Genomic DNA, 24,156 nt, shown 5'->3' with positions numbered 1-24,156 from the left:
TGTTTCTACTCTCCACTTAAATAATCATGAGGCATATAGAAAACTAAAAATCAACTTCTGCAACAGAACTCTAATCCATAAAAGTAATCCTTGTTACCTTGGTGTTGCACTTGACCGTGGTCTAACTTACCAAAAACATTTGGAAAAAATTAAGTTAAAGATATCTGCCAGAAACAACATTACAACATGCCATTGTAATGAGTAACGTGTTTGTAGCCATTATAAATTGGAGACATATGATGCTTCCAAATCAGTGCAACCTTGTCTGAGTGAAATAACTGAGAGGAGGGAACTGATGGGTTTGAAAGAGGCGTTGTGATAGGATGCCATGTTGCAGACCTGTCTATTCAGCAAATTGTTGACAAATTGCGCCATCCCATTTCAACAATCAGTGACTACTGAGATGGAAGCACAGGGAGTCAACTGCAAGTGCTATCCACAGTAGATGACCCACCACACTCACTGAACATGACTGTAGGATACTATGAAGGATAATATGTAAAAACACCATTCATTGGACAGCCCATTGAATGCAAAGTTCCAAGCATCAACTAGAACATGAATATGCACAAAAAAACTTCAGAACTGAGGCTCACAACATAGGTTTCTTTAGTAGGACCACAATATTCAAGCTACACATTACCTGAACCAAGATGCAGCATTGTCTTCAGTGGTTCAAAGTGATGATTATAACAGTTTGTCTCTGTCTAACGTGCTAAAGAAGAAAAAAAAATAATGCTCAAGGGAATCTTCTTGTTGTTTAGACTTAAACACTGCTTGGAAAGAAGTCATCTGAATAAATTAATATGGATTAAGAGAGAAATTAATCAAAACTCTAAGCTACTGTATACAAGACAATTTTCAAACCAGTTTTAACTAAGAGCGTGTACAGTGGGACCTGGAAGCTTTGAAAGCTGTGCTATGGAGCAATGAATCACGCTACACCCTCTTCTGAGCAACTATAAAATTTGAAGGTGGTGGTGGTGGTGTGATGGTATGGTCCTGTTTTTTCTGGTTTAGCCTCCTTTGAGTTTGACCACAAACATTGAACTCTGAGCGGTATCTGATCATTCTGGACAATGCAGTGCTTCCTACTTTATGGCGATTCTACAGAATGACCATTGTCTCTTTCACCAAGAAAGTGCACCATGTCATAAAGCTGCTGCTGTAACTTGGTTTGTGGACATGAATGTCACCACACTTGACTTGTCTCCACTGAACCCTGATCTTAACCCTATTGAACATCTGTAGGGCAAACTTGAGCATAAGGAACATCTGCCCCACAACAGTCCAGGACCTCATTATGTGCTTACAGAAAAAATTGTCCAAAATTCCCATTGATCCTCTTGTAGAAAGGATGTGCCATAGAATTACTGCAGTCATTGCAGCGAAAGGAGGTTCTACATGTTATTAAGGTGAGTGCCATGGATGTTTATTCCTCACACTATAGTATCTGTTGACTTCTTTCCAAGCGGTGTAGACATAGCTATTAGATAGTTAAAAAATATTAATTAGTATAATAGTTATGTAAAAACTATTTACATAACTATTATTATAACTTTTATATAACTATTATAACTATTATTATAACTTTTATATAACTATTATAACTATTATATTACTTTCTTAATTATTTACATAACTAAGAAAGTGGCAAGAAGGGATTCTGAGAATTAAAAACTGACAAGTGCTTCTATTATGGATAAGTCAGAATTTAAAGTTAAGAGATGAACACTTAAGTATCTTCTTTCTTGAGCAGATATGGTGTATGGTGTTTTGACTTAGGGATACACCAAACTAGGATTTGGCCAAAGCATATTAAATAAAATTTTTATAAATAAATATTTTTTGGAAAAAAATACAATCATTAAAAATTGATAAAAATTTTAATGAGTGTATATTTTTTGTTCAGATAATTTGTTTATAAAATTTAATTCATTATGCTTCAGTTGAATATCCAGTACATATTTCAGCTAAATTTCAGAATGAGAAAGATTAAAAAATATATGTAATAATACTTAATCTAACCACATGAAAATAAATACATATGTATATAGAAACTTTGCAAGTTTCAAAAACTGACCAGAGAGCTATGAGAATACAATCTTCATCATCAGAATTGTCTTAGCTCGCACTGCTTAAAATATATGGGTGCTGCCTAAGGCATGGATAGTTCTTATTAGAGATCAGGCAGAAACCTTAAAATGGCAAGAACTCTCATTTAGTACCAAAACAACCCCTTTTTCAGAGAGTTGTATTTTTCATAAGTGAACAGCAGTTAGTAAGTAAGCAGAATTATTAAAGAAGAGCATGATTGGAGGCTTATTAGAGGCTTGAAAAAGTTCCATGTTTGGTCTCTAGAGCAGGATTTCTAAACCTCATAAAAAATAAATAAAAAAAATACAAAAAATGCATAAAATTAATTAAAATATTAAAACAATCCTTAAACCAAACTGCAGTTTGAATGTACTATGGGTTTATAAAAGCCTTTCATGGGTTGGAGCCATATAAAAAAATGAATTCATTGTAAAATAATCAGATGAATCCATATATCATAACTGAATACACTCACACCGAAGCAAAACCGAATATTTAGTGCATCCCTAGTTTGGACTTAATACCCATATTTCAACTTTTTAAAATATGATTCATGATGGTTTCTTTGATGATAATAATGAAGAATATCTTTCAGAAAATATTTTACTTGTAAACTACTTAGATATACTTTGGCTTTCAATTTCAGATTCACTGCATAGCAATCGATAACAATATTAGTGCATGTAAACTAGCACTTCAAAATGCCAGACAATTAGGTCTTGAAGGCAGGTTTCAGGTTTTCCATACATGTATTACTTCTTTATGGAATGCCCAAGTGCCACATATAGGAAAGTTCAGTATTATGGTTAGCAATCCTCCATATATTTCTAAATCAGAAATGCAAGAATTAGAACCTGAAATATTAAAGTAAGTGTTTTTCTACATGTATGCATAGTTATTCAATTAAAGTATAAAGCATGCATTGAATTGCCACTTTTCTCTTGCAAATAAATTAGTTTTATATTTTGTTGCTTTTTTTATGTTTATTTTTACAACTTAGAGACAATTTATTGTACAAATCATTGTCATTGTTCTATTTCAGCTCATGCAGAATATGCAGGATGTTCTTATATTGCTTCTTTTTCAGTATATTATTAAAACATATGGGCTTAAATATCATGATGATGAGTCTGATAATCTTAGGGCTAAATCCCGTACCTATCATACATACACACACATTTACTAAGAAATCTGTTAGTAAAGCCATAATTGTTACGATTAGTGTGTGCTATGACTCCATCCTGCTGCAAGCAGCATTATTGCAGTTATTTCCAAGTAGTCAGCAGACTCATTGTGGGGGAAGGTCACTTAACTGGTAACATATCTATCATATTGAACTTTGAAATCACTGCATTCACAACACATTCTGGCAATCATTTCTACTTACCTACCATTCTCCATGTAAAAATAAAAAATCTACTTCTCACACTCTTCTTCACCACATCTTTACACAATTTCCAGGAATAGCCTCTCATTCTTCCCTTCTCACCCTTCATTCTTCTTATGATCCTTTTGATATTAATCTGGTAAAAATTCTTTCACTAACCTAATGTCCCAACCTTTCTATCACAAACATATTATTATTTTTTATATTTTATATTTAAAATGCTTAATTTCACAACAGAATTTATTTGCTATGGTCACTTTGTTGCTACTTTATATGATTTCTCCTATCCAATGCGTTGATGTATCATAAAATGCAAGCATATTGCTAAAACAAGACCTGCTCTGCACAAACCCATGCTGACCATTGTAAATCATATGTCTATCAACCCAATCCTGCATAGGTGAAACTCAACTTATGAACTTTCAAGATATGAACAATTTCCCAGCACATTTTACAAAGGCAGAACCCTGCACTTGTGAATATTTTATGTTGCTTGAAGTTCACCACTATTTTACGATGCACAATTTAATTTTAATCTGGTAATTTCTTACTCTTTCTATGTGATGTGTGTGTAAATATACTGTTCTTCTTCTTATTATTATTACCCTTGAAATATAGAAAACAAATGGAGACAAAGTGATTCTGAGAGTGCTAAAAAAATTGATTGCTTTCAATAGAAACTAAACTGGACGTAATTAAAGCGATTTAAGAATGATGAATCACTTGCTTCAATTGCTCCTATTTATATTAGTCATTTTATCAGTTATAGCAATTTTAAAAGACAAAATTGTGATTAACTAAATTTAACACACGTGAACCACAGTAGTAGTAGGTTTTTTATTACTAACATATTTCGTCCTAGGTATCTTAAGACATCATCAGTATGGTAGAACAATACTAGGAATGACACAAAGGATAGGGTGCATATGTATAATGGAATCCAAATTGCGTGCAGTGGCACGTTGTGGCCTAAACTTAAATTAGATTAAATTAATTTAATTAAATTACAATTAAGTTATTTTTAGACAATCTGATTGTGTAAAAATTGTGATTTTTTACATTACAAAATTGTGATTATTCTGGGAATGCATGCTTTGTTCAAGTTGTAGTTATTTGTAAAAAAAGGAAATGTCATCATCAAAGAAATGGAATGCCTTTTATTCAATTTGGATTCATAATCAAAAATAAAATAAAAACAATTTTCACTTTTTTTACACTGCAAAGGCATTAATAGAGAGTTGTCTTCTACAAAAAAATGTACAAAGAAATAGAAAAAAAAGCGAAAAACTTTAATTATTTTCAGTTATGCATTTTTTACAATAAATTTTATTGTAAAAAGACACAACTAATATTTTCATAAATCATTAATTAATACAGAATTGACTAGCATGTACTAACAGTTATTACATATACTGTACTTTATTTCTTTTCATGAAGGAACCAAAAAATACATCATCTTTCACTCACGTTCGATACTATTTTATTTGTAATTATTCTAGTCAGCTTTTATTCTTGTCAGTTTTGCAGTTACGCATAATTGTGAGAGTGTTTAAACCTATATGTAAGTGCCCTGAAGAAGCCAACAGAAAAGTGTGGCGAAACTAGTTGGTTAAGTTAATTAATAAAATTGATCAACACTTGATCGGTTAACCAAATATTATTATATACATCATCTTTAATTAATCTAATTAATTAATTATAATAATTATTTTGTAATTATTTCAGGAATGTATTAAAATTTTTAGCGATGTATCTTAAAAAGAATAAATTCAACTTATGAACATTCAACTTGTAAACACATTTCCACGAACATGTCGGCCTGGTTAGCCGAGTGGTTAGCATATCTGCTCTCCAGCCAAAAGGCTGCGGGTTCTCATCCTGCCGTGGACATGGATGTTTGTGATGGTTTGTGGAAATACTAGTGTTGTTAGTAGGCAGTAGATGCCGTTGTTGTGGTTGATGGATTGAGTGGTGGAGACAGAGAGTTATAGAGTGGATGCCCTCCCTCGATGAGTCTTGGACTCCCTGGAGGTGTCACGTAATAATAATAATAATGTTATGTTCATAAATTTGGGTTCGCCCGTATTCTATTCCTAACCTAGTATACTTTGACCAACTGCATATATACACATTGGTTTGTAATTGGAAACTTCTATCATGTAACCACTTGTAGAATGGTACTATTTTGCCTTCTTTCATTTCTTACTTCCCCAGTGCAAGACATAGCATGCAAAGAGCATAGCTAACTCTTTTGCACATACCTTAAAAATACATGGTGATATGTCATCCATTCTCTCAGCATTATTAACATTAAACCCAAGCAACACTTAATGCACGTGTGAAACTCATCATCATCAATTTCCTGATATGTAACTGTTATTATTAATCTCCTGTCAACAATTTTCCTCCAAATCAATCTATTACTTGTGAGCACTCCAATATTGTGATATCTAACATTTCATGCTTCTTAGACTCTTCTGATTGAATCAATCCACCTAGACTGTGGTCTTCCTCTAGATCTCTTTTCTGCCATCTTGACATAACACCTGTTTTGGCAATCTTTCCTCATTCTATTTAAGTAGCCATACCACCTTAGATTATCTCTGCTGACACATTCTTGAATGCTAATAATGTCTAGTTCCCTTCTAATATCTTCATTTTTAATATGATTCTGCCATTGATGCAGCTGAAGTTTTCTATGCTCCTGCCTATTTTTATTGCTGATTTTCATGCCATATTTGTTAGAGCTGTTATTCAGTTTGGTTAGAGAATCCTGCAGACTTGCACCAGATATGCTTAGGAGTACATCATCTGCATAAAGCAAAGAGCTAAGTTTGACATCTCCAGTTCTAATATATCAGCCTTAGTGCCACTTCCTTTTATAATGTGATCCATATAGATTATTATTATTCGTTACACCTCCAAGGAGTCCGAAGACTCATCGCGGGAGGACACCTACTATACAACTATCTCCACCACTACACCGAACTTCTATTACCAATCATCTCCATCAACGCCATCTACTGACCACCACAACTAGTATTTTTTGTCTGTAAATTGCATGTGTTCTGAAGGGCCAATTTGTCTGTATGCGGGATGAAAAACCTGAGTTTCCAGGATAAAAAACCCTGCTGAAGATGAAGAAAACCTAGATGAAGAATAAGAGTGGAGATAATGTGCAACCCTGTCTTACCCCTGATTTTACATGAAACCATCTTCCTGTATTTCCTTCAATTCTAACTACTGGAAAACTTTTATACCTTCATACTTAAGCATTTCTGGTCAAATATCATCTATTCCAGCTGCTTTCCACATTTCAAGTTTTTGATGGCTTTTTCTACCTCGAGTGATATGTACTCCTCTTTGCATTCCTCTTGAAACTTTTCTAATAAGGCACTGTCACTGCTTGGTTCATTTAACAGTGTTTCAAAGTAATTACTCCAGACATCTAGGATATCCTTCTCTTCAGTTTTCATCTTGCCTTTAACATCTTTGATTCATTTTACAGTACTCTTTCCTCCATTTCTAAGCTTCTTCAATAGCCTTCAGAACATTTTGCCATCTTCTTGATATTTATTTTCCATACGCTTACCAAAGTCTTCCCAATGACTTTTGCTTAACTACTTTTACACGTGGCTTAGCTATCTTACATTTTTCTCTGTGTTCTTTTAAAGCATCTGTCAACTTATTTGCTAGGAACTTTGGGTATGCTTTCTTCTGTTCCAGGACTGTTTATTTAACTTCTTATGTCCATCATGGTGTTATTATTTTTCTATCCTTGCAAACAACTTCACCACATACCTGCCTACCTGAATCAGTCAATCAATGTCTTCTTCAGAGTTTGCCACTGAGACTCCAAAGTTCTTGTTTTCAGTTTGTTTCATTTTCATTTTGTTTCATATTGTTCTTTTCAATGTGATATCCATTTTTATCCTGCTTAGTAGTTCGCTTCCAATTTCAAATTCTCTGTACCCTCTTATATCCTGAATCAGCATGATGATATCACTATCAACAATGACATAGTCAATGAGGCTTTTTTTATTTCTTGTGCCTTCTCTCCATGTGAACTTGTGCATATCTTTATGTTGGAACATGGTGCTAGTAATAACTAGTCCATATTCTTAGCAGAAATCCAACAGATACTTACCATTATTATTAGCCTTGCTTTTCTCCAAATTTTCCCAGAACATTTCTGTATGCCTGTGGAATTCACTTCCTACTCTGCTGTTTATATCTCCAACAAGGACCACTTTTTCCATTTTCTTTATGTCAGCTGCCTGTTCTAATGCTCAAAAAATTCCTCCACTACTTTCTTAGAAGAACCTTCCGTGGGACCATAAACACAAATAAGTTTTGTTGTCCATTGGCCCATTTTAAAGTTTGCCCACATAACCCTACTTGAAACGCCTTTCAATCAAGAAATTTATCTTCATGTTTGGTGTTGAATGCTATTGCTCTTCCTTCCTTTCCTTGATCATTATTGCCTGAAAATATTATAGCATCTAGTAAGATCTCACATGTTTTTGTCTTCTTTGTCTCAGTCATTTCTGTTATGTCCACTCTTTTCCAATTCTTCAGCAAGTTCAATTTCCTTTCCATTAATATTTCTTATATTGAGTTTCCTTCTTCTTCTTCTTCTAGATTTTGAGTTGGAGCTTGTTCCAGTAGCTGAATTTTCATTTTTACCCTGGTTGTTTCCTGATGAAAACAGTAGGGGCCTTAACCAGATGATGCCCTAACTGGCATGAAATCTCATCATGTTGTACCATCATATACATTTCTGATTTAAACAGTAAAGAGTACAATTTGGTTGGTTAAGTCCCAAATTTCCAGCCCATCCTTGTTCATTCAGTACCAAGTAGATACCTACTAACAGAGCACACCGCATGAAGGTGAGGAGCAGACATTAGGTCAGAAGTCCCAGTCAGTTCTCTGCATTCCTGAAAGGCGACGTGGAGGTCTTCTCCCAGTTATTTGGCTTTGATCCTTAAGTGACTCTACTTCTGAAACTTTCACTTCTAATTCTCGTAATATTTTCCTCCCTTCTACATGTTTCACAGCTTAATGTACACCAGCATAATAGACACTGAAGAAGTGCTTATTAAATAACTTCAGTACATCCTTTGCTATGGTGACTGTTAACGTAGCAGTTTGCCAGTGTCACCCTTCCATAATTATTTTTCCTTTGCTTGCCACATAAGAGAAGAATTCCTTTGGATTAACTTTGACTGGCCAGTCTCATACTGCACTTTTCCTTTTTTAACCATGCTTGTAGCTGTTATTCATATGAGAGAGAGAGAGAAAGTGTGTGTGTGTGTGTGGTGTGTGTGTGTGTGTGTGTGTGTGTGTGTGTGTGTGTGTGCGCGCGTGCGTGCATATGCATATGCCTTTCATGAATAGACAGTTTTTTTAACAAAAATTTCATATGCATTTCTGCACCACACTCAGTAATTCTGGCTTTTGACTTAACCTTCCAGTTGGAATGAGACTTCATCTGAACAAAATAAAAAACTAATAATAAAACTAATAAAAACTAATTGGGGGTCGCTTGGTGTCGCACGGATTAGATCGTCGGCTTGTCGAGAGCTCCTGAAAAGATCAGTATTATTTTGTGTTAACATTAGATATTTTACCAGAATTTTAAGTAGTATTGTTTGCTTTTTGTTTCTTGGTGTGTCTGTGCAATTTTTGCGTGTTTTCTGTTATTTTAATTATTATTTTTAAGAAAAGATAGCGTACACATGGCACCGATAAAGAAAAAAATGGCGGCCAGGTCGCCATGCTTGCTTAAGAATTTTGATGTAAAAGAATTTATGCAATGTGCTGTCTGTGAGATGTATGCCTTGCGAAGAGTGGTAGGAGTCTGGTTAGAAAGTGATAGTGGAGTTAATATGTGTAGAAAGTGTAAAGAGAATGAGGACTTCAAGCGTGTTTCGTGTATCGAGACTGATATCGTTAACGGTAGTCAGAATGTAGAAAATGGCGGTGTACTAGAGAATTGCGTGGTAGTGCCAGATATGTGTGAGAGCGTCGCTGAAAGTGTAAATGAAGATAGAAACACCGAAGGAATGGATGATTTGATCGATAATGAAAATGGTGAGATAAATGCGAGTAGCGAAATTGCCCGTTTAAATGGCGCGATACACAGAGCCAAACGACAACTGGAGCGTATGCAAAAATGTGTGTTGAACGTACCGACAAATAACCGGCGGAAGTCTGTGACGGCAAATAATAGAATGTACGTAAACGTCAATAAAATGAAGGAGCGAGTGCTGTATGGGGATTCGCTATTAAGAGGCGTAATAATTGAGAGTTTAACGAAGTCGTACCAGCCTGGTGCGAACATAAAGGACGTCAGCGAATCTATTCGACTGCAAAAACAGAGGGTGAAAGAGATGATAATAGTGGCAGGAACGAATGATTTGAAAGAGGACAAAATGGAAATGATAGAGGATGTGAGGGAGTTGTTTGAGGTAGCAAAAGAGAAGAGTGAGAGAGTTAGGACGGTGAGTATCTTACCGCGGTATGACAGCGAAGTGTTTAGAAGGAGGGCCATAATTGCCAATGACTTTATGCGTGGGTTATGCATGGAGAGTGGTGTGGAATTTGTGGATGTGTGGAATGAGTTTGATGGGCGAAAGGACTTATATAAGATGGATGGGTTACATTTGAATGGAGTTGGTGTACGGAGACTTGAAAGAGTGTTGATGAATGATGTGGAAGTGGATGTACAGACTCAGGGAAACTAGATTTATTAAGAGGGGGGGGAGTAGATATGCAGACTTTAGGGGGGGCAGTTAAGTGTATGAATGAGTATATTATGCCCGGGCGAGTACGACGGACAACAAATCAGAATGGGATAATTAGTATAAGGAATCAAAGTAGGGATGGGACAAATGGGCTTCTGCGATTCATGTACACTAATGCCAGGAGTATTAGGAACAAGAAGGAAGAGTTTTTGGCCATGGTTGGCACTTCCAGGCCACAGGTTGTCGGTATTAGTGAAACATTGCTGACAGAAGATGATAAAGCTAGTGGGATTGAATGCGATGGGTATAGCGTGTTCAGGAGTGACAGGGTGAATAAAAAGGGGGGAGGAGTGTTATTGATGATAGCTGATGAGCTTCAGCCAAGGAGTATAGAAGTTGAACTGCAGGATGGGGAAAAAAGCACATTTGAGGGTGTTTGGTGTGAGATACAATCTAGCAGAACAAAATATACAATTGGGTGCTGCTATAGACCGGGTGATGGAGTGGATGGTGGGAATAGTATGCATAAGCAAATAGAAGAAATGAATGGAAGGAGGGTAATTATTATGGGTGATTTCAATTATGGTAATATTGACTGGAAAGAGGAGAGGGCACATGGGAGGAAGGAATTGGATTTTATGCAGTTATTAAGGGACAACTATCTATGGCAACATGTATTGGAAAATACCAGGGGGCAGAGAGTGCTGGACCTAGTAATTGCAACTGAGAATGTAGCTGTAACGAACATGACCATGTTGCCACCAATTGGTGAGAGTGACCATAAGGTCATGACTTGGGAGGTGGCTAAAGGAGTCGAATTTACAATTAAGACAGGGTATATGTGGAATTACCGGGCTGGTAAGTATGACAAGCTTAGGTGTGTGCTTGGCTCAATGCCATGGCATGTAAAACTGCAAGGGCTGGATGTTGATGGTGCATGGGAGGTGGTTAAGAATTGTTTGCAGGAGGCAATGGTTGACTGTATACCAAGAGTCCGAATAATAAATCAGGTAGGGGTTAAATGGATGAATAACACTATTAAGCTTGAGCTGCAAAAAAAGAAACAATTGTGGAGGGAATTTAAGGAGAAGGGTGACCATCAGGTGCAGGAACAGTATAAAGCTCAGGCCAGGATGGTAACAAGGGTGGTAAGAAAAGCAAAAGCAGATTACGAAAGGAAATTGGCCATGCAGGCTAAAGAGAATCCCAAACAGTTTTTTCAATATGTTGCAAGTAAAAGGAAAAATGCTCATGGTAGAATGATCTTAAAAAATGCTGAGGGTAGGGAGGTAACTGAATCAGTCGATGTTGTGGAATTACTGAGCGAGCACTTTGCAAGAGTATATCATCCAGGTGGTGGCTTTGCGGAAATGGAGGAACCAACAGCTTATACTGGAATTGTGATGAATGAGGTAGAGGTAACTAGTCTATTACAGAACCTCAATGTCAATACATCTGTGGGATTGGATGGTATACCAGCTCGTGTCGTACGTGAAGCGGCCAAAGAATTGTCAGTGCCCTTGACCATTATGTTTAATTTGAGCCTCAGGACTGGGTCAGTCCCAAGGGGGTGGAAAGAGGGGAAAATAGTTCCACTGCACAAAGGTGGTTCCAAGGCTGCTGTTGAAAATTACCGGCCAATCAGCATAACAGGAATCATTATCAAGGTCTTAGAGAAAATAGTCAAGAGGAAAATACAAGATTGGATAGAAGAAAATGGGATACTGTATCGGGGACAGCATGGTTTTGTGAAGGGTAGGTCATGCCTCAGTAACTTGCTCACGTATTATAACACAGTGACGGCTGAACTGGATAAGGGTAATGGGTTTACAGTGATTCTGCTGGACCTTGCTAAGGCCTTTGACAGGATACCACATGGAATTCTAATCAGTAAATTGCAGCATATGGGAATGGACATAGGGTTGGTGAGATGGATAGGAGGGTGGTTGACGGAGAGATATCAGAGAGTGGTTTACTCAGGAGTAGAGTCCACAAGACGGCCTGTGACTAGTGGTGTACCACAAGGATCTGTTCTTGGACCACTGCTGTTTAATTTGTTCATAAATGATATAGGAAAGGATCTGAGAGGAACAGTTCATTTGTTTGCGGATGATGCGAAGTTGGGTAGGGCAATAGTGAATGCAGATGACGTCAAAATTTTGCAGGATGATTTGGATAGATTGGAGGTCTGGGCTAGGGAGAATGGATGTCAATTTAATGTGGCAAAATGTAAGGTTATGCATTTTGGGGTGAAAAGATGGGAGGCAGTTTACTGCATTGGTGGAACCGTGCTCCAGGAAATTGATGAGGCACGAGATTTAGGAGTGTTGGTGGATAAGGAATTGAAATTTAGGGGACACATTGCAAAAGTGGCCAAATCAGCTCATCAAATCACTTGGTTGTTGAAGAATACGTTGACAAGCAGAGACAAGCAGGTTATTGTTCCTCTGTATCGAGCCTTGATAAGACCCCATCTAGACTACTGTGCTCAGATTTGGTCACCTAGGTTTCTTCTTGATGGGGAGGAGGTGGAGAGGATCCAGAGGCGAGTGACCAAGATGATAGCAGGTCTGTGGAATGAACCGTATGAGAACAGGTTGAGGATTTGTGGGTTGCAAAAATTGGTTGATAGGCGGAGGAGGGGAGATATGATTGAGACATTCAAATTACTGAAGGGTTTCTATAAAATTAATTCAGAAGATATTTTTGAGAACAGGGCTGGTTGTGGGAGGACTAGGGGACATCCATGGAAACTGGGCAAAAGTGTGGTTAGTAAAGGTGTTAGAGCTGGGTTCTTTACTTTTAGAGTAGTGAATGAGTGGAATGCGCTCCCTGAGTCTGTGGTGGATGCTGTGACAAGGAATGAGTTTAAGGCGAGGTATGATAGATACTGTATGAATGTCGATTAGTTGTGATGAAAATGATTTGGGGCCTCCCTCGATGAGTCTAATGACTCCCTGGAGTTGCCCGTAATAATAATAATAATAATAATAATAATAATACTGATTGTCCAGAATATTAATTCTGTTTGAGTGGCATATTTTATCTCTTGGTTTATGCACACTCTAAAACATAGATTTAGTCAAAGCTACCTTCAACTTGTGTGTGTATGTGTGTGTGCATATACACATGCCTTTCATGAATATACAGTTTTTTTTTACAAAAATTTCATATGCATTTCTGCACCACACTCAATAATTCTGGCTTTTGACTTAACCTTCCAGTTGGAATGAGACTTCATGTGAACAAAATAAAAAACTAATAATAATACTGATTGTCCAGAATGTTAATTCTGTTTGAGTAGCATATTTTATCTCTTGGTTTATGTACACTCTAAAACATAGATTTAGTGAAAGTTCCCTTCAACTTTAGTATAGCTCGTTGCATATACCTATATGTTAATCCACATACATTGCAGCCTTTGCAGAGACTTGTGTTGCAATCTTGTAGCAGGATGCCTCCTGTACTTTGGCAAACTCTCTCCTTGTTAATCATATGGATGCATAGTCCTTCTGTTGTAGCTTCTATTTTTTGGGACTGTAACATTGGGATTATTAGTGGAAGTTTACCGAATTGCTATGTACAAACCAACAAAAGCCACACTTTTATTTTATAAAAACAGAAAATATAGCAGTTTTGCTTTGCACAAAACAGAAAATGCAGTAACCGTTCTTATTCATCAATGTTGGCATAAGTTAATGCTATTCGTTAGAAAATTGTGATTCTGTTGATGGGCACTGCCTTTGCCACAAGACATATTCACAATTTATTGATTGAGAGGAAATAGTTAAATGCATTTATAAACTTTGAAATAAACAAGGATATATAAAAAAAAAAAAAAAAAGATGGTAAAATGGTTGTCTGCAATCGGACAACTATAAAAATGTGGGTTTCATAATGGCATTCTTGAATAGTAACATTTTGTTGTTCTTAATTAAAATTGGAGTTTTAGTAGATAGGAAGTTAAAGTTCAGGGACCATATAACAAAGATTGCAAACTCAACTCAGAGGATAATTGCAATGCTGAAACAAATATTGCTTTGAGAATAATGAAGTCATTTTGCCTCTTTATAAGGCTTTGATGTGATCTCATCTGGACACTATTGTGCTCATATCTGGTCTCCTGGTTTTCATGGTGATGCAGATACAGTGGAGTAACTGCAAAGGACAGTGTTATAGATGATATTGGGACTGTGGAATGTAGATTATGAGAAAAGGAGGTGGGGGGGGGGAGAATGAGAACTTGTGGTCTTCAGATGCCAGCAAACAGGAGAAAGAGGGGATGATATGATAGAGACCAACAAACTCTTGAAAGAGTCATACAGGATACAAACAGATGGAATTTTTCATTTTATACAGGGTGTCCCAAAATTCACGCAAGAAGTAATTTTGATAGAAAACACAGGTTTTTAATTAAAACTTGTAATTTCTTATTGATTCATAAAGTATACAGTATAGGGTTATGCATGGAATAGCATATCGGGTAAATGGCCTCCACGGCTTTGCTGGCACATACGCACTCTTTTGTCGAAATTTTCCATGACCGTTTTGCATAAATGTGGCTGAATTTCGTTGATACAGCGCTCAATTTCCTCCTTCAAGGCGTGGGTGGTCGTGGACTTGTTGGCATAAACCTTAGATCAAAAAACCCCAAAGAAAAAAGTCCAATGGCGTTAAGTCACATGATCTGGGTGACCAATTCTGATCACCAAAACGGGAAATTACACGACCAGGAAATGACTCATGCAGTAATTGAATTGTTTCTCGGGCTGTATGGCATGTGGCACTGTCTTGTTGAAACCACATGTCATCCACATCCATATCTTGCAATTTAGGCACAAAAAACTGGATTATCATGTTGCGATAGCGAGCACCATTAACTGTTATTGCCTTACCAGCTGCATTTTTAAAGAAGAATGGACCGATGATGCCTCCAGCCCAAAATCTGCACCAAACAGTGACACATTGTGGATGCATTTGTTTCTCAACAATCACTCGTGGATTTTCTGAACCCCAAATGTGACAATTTTGTCGATTAACGAAGCCATCAAGATGAAAATGAGCCTCATCGCTGAAGATGGTTTTATTCGAAAAATAAGCATCCACTTGTTGTTGTTCCATAATCCATTCAACGAACTCTCTTCGCTGTGTGTGGTCAGTAGGCTTCAGTTCTTGAGTCAATTGAACTTTGTAAGCATAAAGATGCAAATCTTTCGTGAGAATACACTGTAGAGAGCTCTCGAAATGCCCATTTCAAGACCACGGTGCCGAATTGATGTTCCTGGACTCTCAGCAACACTCTCACGAACTGCTATGTTTTCTGTTGAACGACTTGTTGAAGGACGGCCAGAGTGTATAAGATCACTAATTGATCCAGTTTCCTTGAATTTTTTAATTAATCTTTTCACAGTTGATGAAGTTAAATCACTATTCCGCCCATATTTTGTACGAAAATTGCGAACTGTAGCTGCCAAACCTTCATTATTTTTAAAATATTGCTCAACAATGAAAATGCGTTGTTCTTTCGTGTAGCACTCCGTTTTTAATAACCCTGAACTGTCAGCTATCAAGCAGTCTTTTTTTCTCGTTGGCAACACTTTACCGCACAAATGCCGCTAAATTTAAATCTTGCGTGAATTTTGGGACACCCTTTACAAGGTGGGGAGAGGACAAGAGGGCATCCATGGAAGCTGAGAATGAATGTAGTCAAGATAGGAGTGAGAGTTGGTTTTTTTCTCTCATAGAGCAGTACATGATTGATATGTGGCTTCTCTTGATGAGTCCCTGACTCCTTGATCTCTTGTAATAATAATAATAATACTATGTTCAATGTTTATGTCACAGCTAAATTTTTGTTCTTTGTATTACTGTTATCCAGTACTTATTATTAACTGAATGATGGTTACATGTAACTTACCACTCTTAGATTAAATTTTAATAGTCCTCTAAATCTGTATGTAGTAATTAGGTAATGAGTAGACATTGAAAAGAGGTAATTGTTATTTTATTTATAATTAGATATGAAGATTATAATGCACTTTGTGGAGGACATGATGGCCTAGAAGTAGTTAGCCACATTCTCTTGTCAGCTAATGATAATCTTGAGGTTGGTGGGCATCTCTTTCTTGAAGTTTCTCTGTCACATCCCCCAGTGATTTCAGATTTACTTCAAAATTTCAAATCTTTGAGATTACACAATGTACATAATGATTTCACTGGACGAAACAGATTTGTGGAAATAGTAAAGGATTCTTTGTAAGAAAGGTTTACCTTTGTCATATATTTATCATATATCAACACCATTATCGTATCTTGTAATTAACAAGTTGAGTTATTTGAGAGAACTGAGTTAATAATAACTTAATATTAACCTTATAATAAGTGAAAGAACTTACATGTCATGTCATAAAATCAAAATAAAGTCACAATATTTTATTTTTAAGTATTAGATCAGGGAATTTGAACGAGACTGTTTTCTGTACAAGACTTTTTTTTTTGTTGTTTTGTTTTGGTAGTAAGTGATTGTGCTATACCATTATTTTCTATGGAGTTGCTGTGCCGATACACACATGCACACACGCACACTCTCTCACTCTCTCTCACAAAATAATAATTCTGCAACATTGTTAAATAACTTTCTAGGTTTAGTTTATGCTTTGATGAATGTATAAGTGGCATTTCAAAATTTCAGACTACAGTGATAAAATGGAAGAACAGGAGGAACCTGCTTTCTAATGTTCGAACCTACCTTCAAAGCTGTATCGTTGTTATTTCTATCACTGGATACAAGCTTCGAAATCTTATTTTGGGATAGCTTTCAGTTCTTGTGTCATATTAAATAGATCAACATCTTATTCTTTTAAGAAGAATATTTTAACTTCTTCCTGTTCCCAGACATTGAAAAGTTCCTCAGTTTGAAATTTCTCTGAAATCTTTGGAAAAAATTTGCTGATACCTGCTGCTTCTGTATATTTTCTGATAATATACAGAAAAATATTATAGAGGTACTATACTTAGACGTAGTGTCCATAGGCCCAATTTCTAGTGATGATGGCCTTTTACTTAGAAAGACCTGAGTATAACAAAGGTGCATTTACAAAGGCTTTTCAACTTAAAGTAAGTTAGCTTGTCTCATACACATACTGGCTATTGAATTAGAAATGTTCATGTTACGTATAGGCATGCAACTGCTAATACCAATCCTCTTCAGTTCTCTGCACATACTTCAGTGAGATATGGGTTGAGAACAGCCTTCATTTATGCTTTGGTCAGTTGCTGTACACAGGAAGTTCTGTTTGTCTGTACAAATCTTCTCAGATGACAGCAGTCTTATTTTTTAAAGACTATCTTATGGCCATAGTTATGCCTCGTAGACAAGCAAAATTCCAGGTGTTTTCCTGCTGATTAAACACCCAGGATATCTCCCCATTAGAAACTAGTCAGTTTTGCTGTTTTCAAAATTGTGGCTCCAGCCAGACAGGCACCCACATCAGCCCTTTATCAAACTTCAAAAGATCCTTTGTTTTTCCTATTGTGATCAACATTATTGACAATTACTGACCAACAGCATTCTTAAATAATTGTCTAGAACACGTGAAGAAATATTTTGCATATATGCTATGTAAGTGACATTTATGTAGATCCACTTAAAGGTTTCTAATTGAGTGGCTGGTATGTGTATAAGTGATGAGAATTTCCTTCCAAAACCATGGGTTTTCTCATATAGCTGCAAACTGGTCAGAAAACACACACATATGCAACACAAGAGACTTATAGTATTAATTGATTTGCTTAATCTAAACAATCAACTTATCACATCTAGTGATAATATTTTTTGCCACTTCTCTGATCATGAGAATTTGGCCTTGCTTTTTTTTTTTTCCCATAGATTCCCTTCCATGTCATCTGCATGCATTGTAGATGATGGTCATAGATCTTCTTTATCAAAATTGAAATAATATTGTAATGACACACACATATATGTAAAAAAAAATGCAAAACCAGAAATATTTTAGAAAATATAGTTTCTCTCTGTATTTGTGTATTATTTATTTAATTCGATTTTATTTACCTTTTTTTATAATATTTTTATTCTGTCTAAAGCGAAATTAATATTTTATATTTTACTGATCAGTAAATTCCTTGATTTCTGTTTATTTCTTAAAATGTTCTTCTTCTTTTTTTTTTCCTTTTTGTACTTTGATACTGCAAGCTCTGCAGATTGCTTATTTTTTACAAAACTGTGATAGGTTGTTAGGTAGTAAGGGCACCAAGTGATATTATTATTATTTCTTTTTTAACTGAACTAATTCAGAAAATGAAGTACTTTCAATAATGTATTAGATACCCATGTATTTTGGAACTGACTTTTTCTGCATACTAAGAGACATTTTGAAGGCTTATTGTTTTACAGGCTAGTTTAAGACTATATATATGTACCTCTGAGTAACTATATTAAAGAAAATGATTTAATATAGTTACTTAAGCTGATTCTCTTTCATGAAGAAAATCAGCTTAAGAAAAAATTAGCATCTGTGACTGAAATAAAAGGAGCTCATTTGAGGCTATTTGGTGTGAGATTGATACTGGCAGAATAAAATATACAGTTGGGTGCTGCTATAGACCAGGTGATGGAATAGATGGTGGAGATGGTATGCATAAACAAATTGATGAAATGAGTGGAAGGAGGGTAATTATTATGGGGGATTTCAACTATGGTAACATTGATTGGAAGGAGGAGAGGACACATGTGAGGAAGGAAATGGATTTTATTCAATTATTAAGGGATAACTATCTGAAACAGTATGTAATTGAAAATACTAGGGGTGTGAGAGTGCTTGACCTGGTAATAGTATCTGAGAATTTGACTGTAATGAATATGACCATGTTGCCACCTATTGGTGAGAGTGATCATAAGGTCTTGACCTGGGAGGTGGCTAAAGGTGTGAAATTTGTGATTAAGACAGGGTATATGTGGAATTACCGTGCTGGCAAGTATGACAAGCTTAGGAGATTGCTTGGATCAGTGCCATGGCATGTACAACTGCAAGGGCTGGACGTCGATAGAGCATGGGAAGTGATCAAAGAGAATTTACAGGAGGTTATGGCTGATTGTATACCTAAGGTCCGAATAGTGAAACAAGGAGGGGTTAAATGGATGAATAACACCATTAAGCTTGAGCTGCAAAAAAAGAAACAACTATGGAAGGAATTTAAAGAAAGGGGTGACCTGCAGGCACACGAAAGGTATAAAGTACAGGCCAGAAGGGTAACGAGTGTGGTAAAAACAGCAAAAGCCGATTATGAAAGGAAACTAGCTATGCAAGCAAAAGAGAATCCCAAACAGTTCTTTCAATATGCTGCAAGCAAGAAAAAAACTGTACATGGCAAAATGATTTTAAGGAATGACGATGGTAAAGAGTTCACTGAACCAGTCGATATAGTGGAGTTACTGAGCGCGCACTTTGCAAAAGTATATCATCCAGGTGGTGACGTTGAAAAAATGAAGGAACCATTAGTTTATATGGGAATTGTGATGAATGAAGTGGAGGTGAATAGTCTATTACAGAACCTTAATGTGAATACATCTGTGGGATTGGATGGTATACCGGCACGGGTCTTGCATGAAGCGGCTAATGAATTATCAGTGCCCTTGACCATGTTGTTTAATCTGAGTCTCAGGTCTGGCTTAGTCCCGAAGGCGTGGAAAGAGGGGAAAATAGTTTCACTGCATAAAGGAGGATCCAAGACTATGATTGCAAATTACCGACCGATCAGCATATCAGGAGTCGTTGTCAAGGTCTTGGAGCAAGTAGTCAAGGGAAAAATACAGGAATGGATTGATGAAAATGAGATACTGTACAGAGGACAGCATGGCTTTGTGAAGGATAGATCATGCCTCAGTAACTTGCTCAAGTTTTATAACAAGGTGACGGCTGAACTGGATAAGGGAAATGGGTTTACAGTGATACTGCTGGACCTGGCAAAGGCATTTGACAGGATACCACATGGAATTCTAATCTGTAAACTACAACATATGGGAATGGATATAGGGTCTGGTGAGATGGATAGCTGGGTGGTTGATGGAGAGATATCAAAGAGTAGTTTATTCAGGAGTAGAGTCCAAAAAACGGCCTGTGACTAGTGGTGTGCCACAGGGTTCTGTTCTTGGACCACTGCTGTTTAATCTGTTCATTAACGATATAGGGAAGGGTCTAAGTGGGACAGTTCATTTGTTTGCTGATGATGCAAAGTTGGGTAGGGCAATAGTGAATGCAGAAGATGTCAAAGTCTTGCAAGATGACTTAGATAGATTGGAGTTCTGGACTAAGGAGAATGGATGTCAATTTAATGTGACAAAATGTAAGGTTATGCATTTCGGAGTGAAAAGATTAGCAGCAGTATACCACATTGGTGGAACTGTACTCCAAGAGATTGATGAGGCCAGGGACTTGGGAGTGTTGGTGGATAGGGAGAGATGAAGTTTAGGGGGCACATTGCGAAAGTAGCTAAATCAGCTCATCAACTCACTTGGTTGTTGAAAAATACCTTGACGAGCAGAGAAAAACAAGTTATTGTACCTCTGTACTGAGCCCTGATAAGACCTCATCTCGACTACTGTGCCCAGATTTGGTCACCTCGGTTCCTTCTTGATGGGGAGGAGGTTGAGAGGATCCAGAGGCGAGTGACTAAGATGATAGCAGGTCTATGGAATGAACCATATGAGAACAGGTTGAAGAATTGTGGGTTGTAGAAACTAGTTGATAGGCGGAAAAGGGGAGATATGATTGAGACATTCAAATTGCTAAAAGGATTCTATAGGATTAATTCAGATGATATTTTTGAGATCAGGACTGGTGGTGGGAGAACTAGAGGACACCCATGGAAGCTGGGCAAGAGCGTGGTTAGCAGGGGTGTTAGAGCTGAGTTATTTACTTTTAGAGTGGTAAATGAGTGGAATAAGCTGCCAGAGTCTGTTGTGGGTGCTATGACAGTGAGCGAGTTCAAGGCAAGGTATGATAGATACTGTGAGAATGTTGAACAGCTGTGTGAACATTATGTTTAGGGCCTCCCTCGATGAGTCTAAGGACTCCTGGAGTAGCCCGTGGTAATAATAATAATAAAAAATAAAAAAAATACCAGTCTTTGCTTTATTTCCCCATACTAGTTTTTTATGAAAGAAAGAAATTTTAAAATTGATATTTGATGATATTTGTAAACTAACAAGGAACATATTTGTGTGTGTGTGTGTGTGTGTGTGTGTGTGTGTGTGTGTGTGTGTGTGTGTGTGTGTGTGTGTGTGTGTGTGTGTGTGTGTGTGTGTTTATGGCAATTAGTGAATAAGTAGAACATCAATAAAATAATTTAAGATATATATGACAGGTATTGTTTAAGCTAGACGGGTTATCTGTGAAAGTTTTAAGTCGATAATCATTCAGTGTAAATAAATTAATATGATGTATGTTATGTTGAGTTGACCTTCTGCAATGAGTCCTGAACTTCATTGAATTACCATGTAATAATAATTTCAAATCAACAAGACGAGCTGCCCACTTATGTTGCTGCCTGACACCTTGTCACAGTGGGCCACAGCATAGGTCTTCTCTGATTAGTGTTTTCATTGTCAGTCATTATTTATCTGGAAAAATCTTTTCCAACAGAAATTTCAAAATTTAAATATATTTAGACATTGTTATTAGGATATAGAGGGGAACATTCAAACATTGTAAATACATTTAAATTTTGAAAAAATTTAAATGTATTTACTGTGTATTTCAATTATGTGTATTTATTAAGTCTCTATGCATTCATTTCTATTATCTAATCTAATTCTATGGCCTCCTCTTTTAAGAGGATTGCAGCTGATGAAAAATGTCAAAAACTTTATATGAGTTTTCAGCTGAAGGTGAATTAGTTAGTCCCAACCCAGTTAGTTAGAACTTTCTTCTGACAACTGAACACAATCATGTACTAGCAGAAATTATCAAGTAAGTTATTTAATTTCTATTATATTTTTTAAAAATTCTTAAAGGCAGTAAAAAAAAAAAATAGAAATTGTATTCAAAATCTCCTGTGCGTCATTTCTTCATGCATACTTCTTTGAGTGATACCTGAGTACAACATATACACAGATAAATTGGTCAAAGTTTGTCTAATCAAGTTCTCTATGTCTAGTCAGAGAAACTCAGGTTTGTCATCCTACAAAGCAGACAAACTGGCCAGAAGAATATACAGCTAACAAACATAATTATACTGGCCTGCAAAGTTTTAGCCTGTTTTGGATAATGAGTATTTCTAGTACATTCAATATCAACAATAGTCTTTGGTTGGAAATAGCTGGGTTCAAATTCTTTCTAGGATGTCTAAAACTTTTTAAGAGTTTTCAGCTGAAGGTGAATAAGCTAGTCACAACCCAGTTAGTTACAATTTTCTTCTAGCAATCATGTACTAGCAGAAATTGTCAAGTAAGTTATTTAATTTCTAATTATTTGAATTTCAAAATTGCATTAAGCTTTTTTTTATGTTAATTCCACCTACAGAAGGTTGTAAGCCTATGGTGCATTTTGGGATGGTTAGTAATCAGGCACTCTTACTCTAGAGACTGAGCATGAAATGCTTTTCATATTCGCCCCTTATGGAACTTTTCAAGCCACTATAAGCAAGGTAGCAATATCCTCACATGATTCCACCATCCCAGTTCGCATGATGAATTAAGATGTTTGGAATTCCCGCTGAAGCAACTAATGCTATGAGATCAGTGTACTGTGTTTATTAATTGTATTTCTTCTGGTGCGTTTAGATTTGTTATGAGATTTATTAGGATGTCATATGTCAGAACTGGGTAATGAAATTCATCTATCACCTAAAATATTCACAAACATCCATGCCTGTTGCAGTGGGATTCAATCCCCTTTTGGCAGGAAAGCAGAAATCCTGTTCACCTTCCCAGCTAGGCCAACATTTAATACGCATTTTTTTTTTTTTTTTTTTTTTTTACTCATACAACTCTGTAAAAGTAAAAATAATTCCCAATTGGATAAATATCGCAAGTATTCGAATCTACTTTCCCTTCATCAGAATAAAATTACAAAACTGATTAGAATTAATCATTATTACATTTGTCACATACAATTTATGTCATTCCCACCCATTAAAGGTGGATAACCTGTAGTACATTAGTACTGTGAGCTAAGAGTTTTTTTATGTATTTATTTATTTATTTTTATTTTTTTTACATAATCCAGAAATCTTGCACTAAAGATAAAACATGGAACTTTTTAATCCACTTGAGGCCTACAGTAAGTGGGGTAATGGTATCACACCAGTCGATGAAATTCATCTCCCACCTAAAGAAATTCACAAACATCCATGCCCATAGTGGAATTTGAAGTCAGTTGATGTGAAGCAATTAGCCTCTTTATATGCAAGTAGCTTAGTTGTGAAGATACTTCCCATGCAAACTTTGTTTTGTTTATACTTGGATAAAGGATTAAACAAGAATATAACTTCTTGTCAATTTAAGTTTATTTTGAAATCAGCTGAAAAAAATTTTGCAAAAAAAACCACTGCTGAGTTTAATGGAGTATAGTGACTTAGAAAGGTCCTTTGGGGTCACTCATTGAAGTTAGAGTGATAGGAAGGATCACCTGAGTTTTGAAGCCTACCCTTTACTCATAAAAGGATCTGCTGAAGTGGTCTTGATCACCACATTCCATTAGCTGTTTATCTACATTATAGTTTCTATCGACATGGCCTTTATCAGGGCCCTTTATTGGATGCTTTTCCCTGTGAAATGAGCAGTTCTGCTCTATAGTAAGGTTTGCTTGTCACTGAGTTTCTTGGAGTGATCAAGAGTTAATGAGTTAAAATGATCATTTGGGTCACTCATTGAGGTTAGAATGATCTCAAGGATTGCCTAGTTTT

General features: G+C 36.3%; 1 protein-coding gene across 2 annotated transcripts in view; it reads left to right on the top strand.

Annotated features, from left to right (window-relative positions):
• Positions 1–16,511, top strand: part of HemK1 (HemK methyltransferase 1) — a 66,748-nt gene extending 50,237 nt beyond the window's left edge. For both annotated transcript variants that reach the window (XM_090402003.1, XM_090402005.1), the window contains exons 5-6: positions 2,744–2,964; positions 16,252–16,511. In XM_090402003.1, coding sequence (XP_090258129.1) covers positions 2,744–2,964; positions 16,252–16,492 — 462 coding nt within the window. In that variant the 3' untranslated portion in view covers positions 16,493–16,511. The remainder of the gene's footprint in view (positions 1–2,743; positions 2,965–16,251) is intronic.
• Positions 16,512–24,156: the final 7,645 nt, after the last annotated feature.

The sequence above is a fragment of the Typopeltis vanoorti genome, chromosome 12 (genome assembly GCF_054136105.1).
Source record: "Typopeltis vanoorti isolate ZY-2024b chromosome 12, IOZ_Tvanoo_1.0, whole genome shotgun sequence".
Lineage (NCBI taxonomy): Eukaryota > Metazoa > Arthropoda > Arachnida > Uropygi > Thelyphonidae > Typopeltis > Typopeltis vanoorti.
The sequence above is the reverse complement of the archived record's forward strand: the minus strand, read 5'-3'. Positions and strand labels throughout refer to the sequence as shown.